The 2,754-nt window shown below is 34.7% G+C and overlaps 1 protein-coding gene across 1 annotated transcript; it reads left to right on the forward strand.

The window, feature by feature from the left end:
* Positions 1-1,856: 1,856 nt before the first annotated feature.
* Positions 1,857-2,549, forward strand: LOC140451748 (uncharacterized). The gene has a single exon (XM_072545594.1). The coding sequence runs from the start codon at positions 1,857-1,859 to the stop codon at positions 2,547-2,549; it is 693 nt and encodes a 230-aa protein (XP_072401695.1).
* The last annotated feature ends 205 nt before the right edge of the window (positions 2,550-2,754 follow it).

The following is a 2,754-nucleotide window of genomic DNA, read 5'->3' on the forward strand; positions in this document are numbered from 1 at the left end:
TTCCGGGTTGAACTCGGTTCGTTGTCGGTATAAAACGGCGGTTTTATACCGACAACGATTTTACGGTTTTATACAATACCAGAGTTCCATCTCCAGCGGTAGTGGAAGTTGTCGGTGAAAGTGTGTGCGTACAGAGAGATGGCAAGCTGGTGGCGAGTGCTGGATGTGCCATAGTTATACCTCTATCATTTAGATAGAAAATCTATCGATTCCTCTTCTTAATTATTTGGGCAGCTGAGCAGTTGATAAGTTTGGGGTGATCCAAAACCAAAATTAAAAGAAGAGTGACTGGTCGCCCAGTTAGGCACCCAAAAATGAAAAAACTTATGACAAATATTGGAGATCACCTTCCATAACAAATTAACATTAAAAGAAGATGTTTCAGTTGTTCCCAAAAGAAAAATAAAAGCCGTACAAAAACTTTATGTGTTGGATGCAATGCACCTTTTTAGTATTTTTAACAATCAACTCATAATGGAATTGTACTTATAGCGTTTTTTAATTATTATTAATAATTATAGACATTTTTTAATAAAAATTTCTGTTATAAGTGCTATTTTTATTACTGATGAGACCTTAGAATCCCAGTCAAAACTACTGTTGTTACGACCAGTGATATACGTATTATGATTAAATCAATTATTCTGATTACAAAAGTGAATAGTTTCAAAATGTAACATATTTTCAATATTATTTGTACATTATATGGCCTTAGTCTCTAGTAAATTCCCCCACCCAAACAGCAATTATTTTTCAGAGTCTGATTCAGATTAAAATGAAGTAACTGGAATAAGCAAGTACCGACAAAAAAAAATGTTTACATTGCCAAAGAAATCACTAAATTCGTGATTATAGTTTACTTTTACTGACCGCTTAGTTTCTTTAGTTTATTCTGCGTGTTTGTATTGTACACAGTTGGCTTTGTGCGAGTAGTCAGTGTTAAACTTCTTTTTATCCAATTGCCTCACATATCCAATCAGAATAGAGATTCTAAATAATAATATCACTGTTGACTTCATGTTTGTTCCATTACATTCAGGTATACAAGGAAATGAAGAAGCAGATGAACTTATTCTTATTAATGAGGTTTCTTCGGATGACTTCAAGTCAGAAATAAAATATAAAGTGTTAAGTGCGTGGCAAAATAAGTGGAGTTCATCACAAAATAAACTTAAGGAAATCAAACAATTAGTGAAACCGTGGCTCCAACCCACAGCGAATTGACACGACCAAGTGAGAATAACACGTTTGTGACTAGGACACAGTAACTTTACACATAAACACCTCTTTACGCGAACTGTGCCGCCAATGAGTGAAAATTGTCAAGTAACACTCTCCGTGAAGCATATACTAACTCCGTGCAAAACATATGAAGGAGCAAGAAAGAAGCACACTATCCCAAATAATATAAAGGAAGCCTTAGGAAAAAACATGAACATTCAAAACACAATAATCTTAAAGACTCAGGACTGTATCAATTATTGTAATTTTTTCTAACTTTACCTGTATTATATTTTTTAGTTCGCTATAACCCTTGTGGTTACAGCGTAAATAAATAAAAAAAAACTTTTTATTTACTCCGTAAAGTTTGGGATCGTTAAATTCTTAATTGAAGTGAAAAATATGGGACGAAAGAAACTCACACAACAGGAGAAAGTTCGTGCTTTAACGTTACTAGATAAAGAGGACTCTGTAATTACCGTAGAACGTGATATTGGTGTTTCAAGAGAGGAAATTTATCAATTAAAACGGTCGGCTACGTCGTTGCCTTCAGGGACTGTTCCGGAAAAAAAACCTCGTTCTTGAGCTCCTAAAAAACATAATCTAGGACTGACACCATTATCAGGCGTGAAGTAATGTTGAACCCTTCCATAACTGCCACAGAACTCAAAAATAAACATCCTGGTCTCCTTCAAAGCATTTCAACAAGAACGATTTGTCACCGGTTTCAGAAAGATCTAACATTACCAAGTCGACGTGCTGCAAAGAAGACTTTGTTTACAAAAGCAACGAAGAAAAAAAGATTAGATTTTAGTAAAAGGTATCAGCATTGGACACCTGAACAATGGAAAAAAGTCATGTTCAGTGACGAAAGTACGTTTAGGTTAATAAAAGGAAGCTCCAAATTTGTTCGTCGTCCAAACACCGCGTCAAGGTACGATTCAAAGTTCACAGTTAAAACCGTCAAATATCCTAAAAGTGTAATGGCATGGGGTGCGTTTAGTGGAAATAAAGGAAGGGCACGTTTGTATTTTTTGACAAAGAATGTTACAATGAGGGCAAGCAACTATGTGACTGTTCTAGAACAACATTTATTGATCTTGTGGGAAATTCACGAATGTGACTTTATGCACGATGATGTCCCTGCTCACAAAGCCAAGACAGTGTCAAAGTTCTTGAATTATCACAATATCAACGAATTGGAATGCCAGAAATCAGCTGAAAGAGGAGTTGAAGAGGTTGTGGGTGACCATGGAAGAAGAAGATTTCTTGAACCTTGCTCAATTTATGCCCAAGAGAATCCAGCTTGTCATCGACTACAAGGGTGATATGACAAAGTGTTAATTTGTAAAATTAAAATAACAATTATCCTGATTTATGTATTTTATTCACTGTTTTTTGCCGGTAATGTACGACTAAATCAAAAGATCTTCCATTATATAGCCGATGTTAAAATACAAGCTATTTTAATCAAACTCTTTTGATTTTATTTTATATTCTGTTTTATATTCGTAAAAGCACAGAAAACATTTT

This window comes from Diabrotica undecimpunctata, chromosome 10 (genome assembly GCF_040954645.1).
Source record: "Diabrotica undecimpunctata isolate CICGRU chromosome 10, icDiaUnde3, whole genome shotgun sequence".
NCBI lineage: Eukaryota > Metazoa > Arthropoda > Insecta > Coleoptera > Chrysomelidae > Diabrotica > Diabrotica undecimpunctata.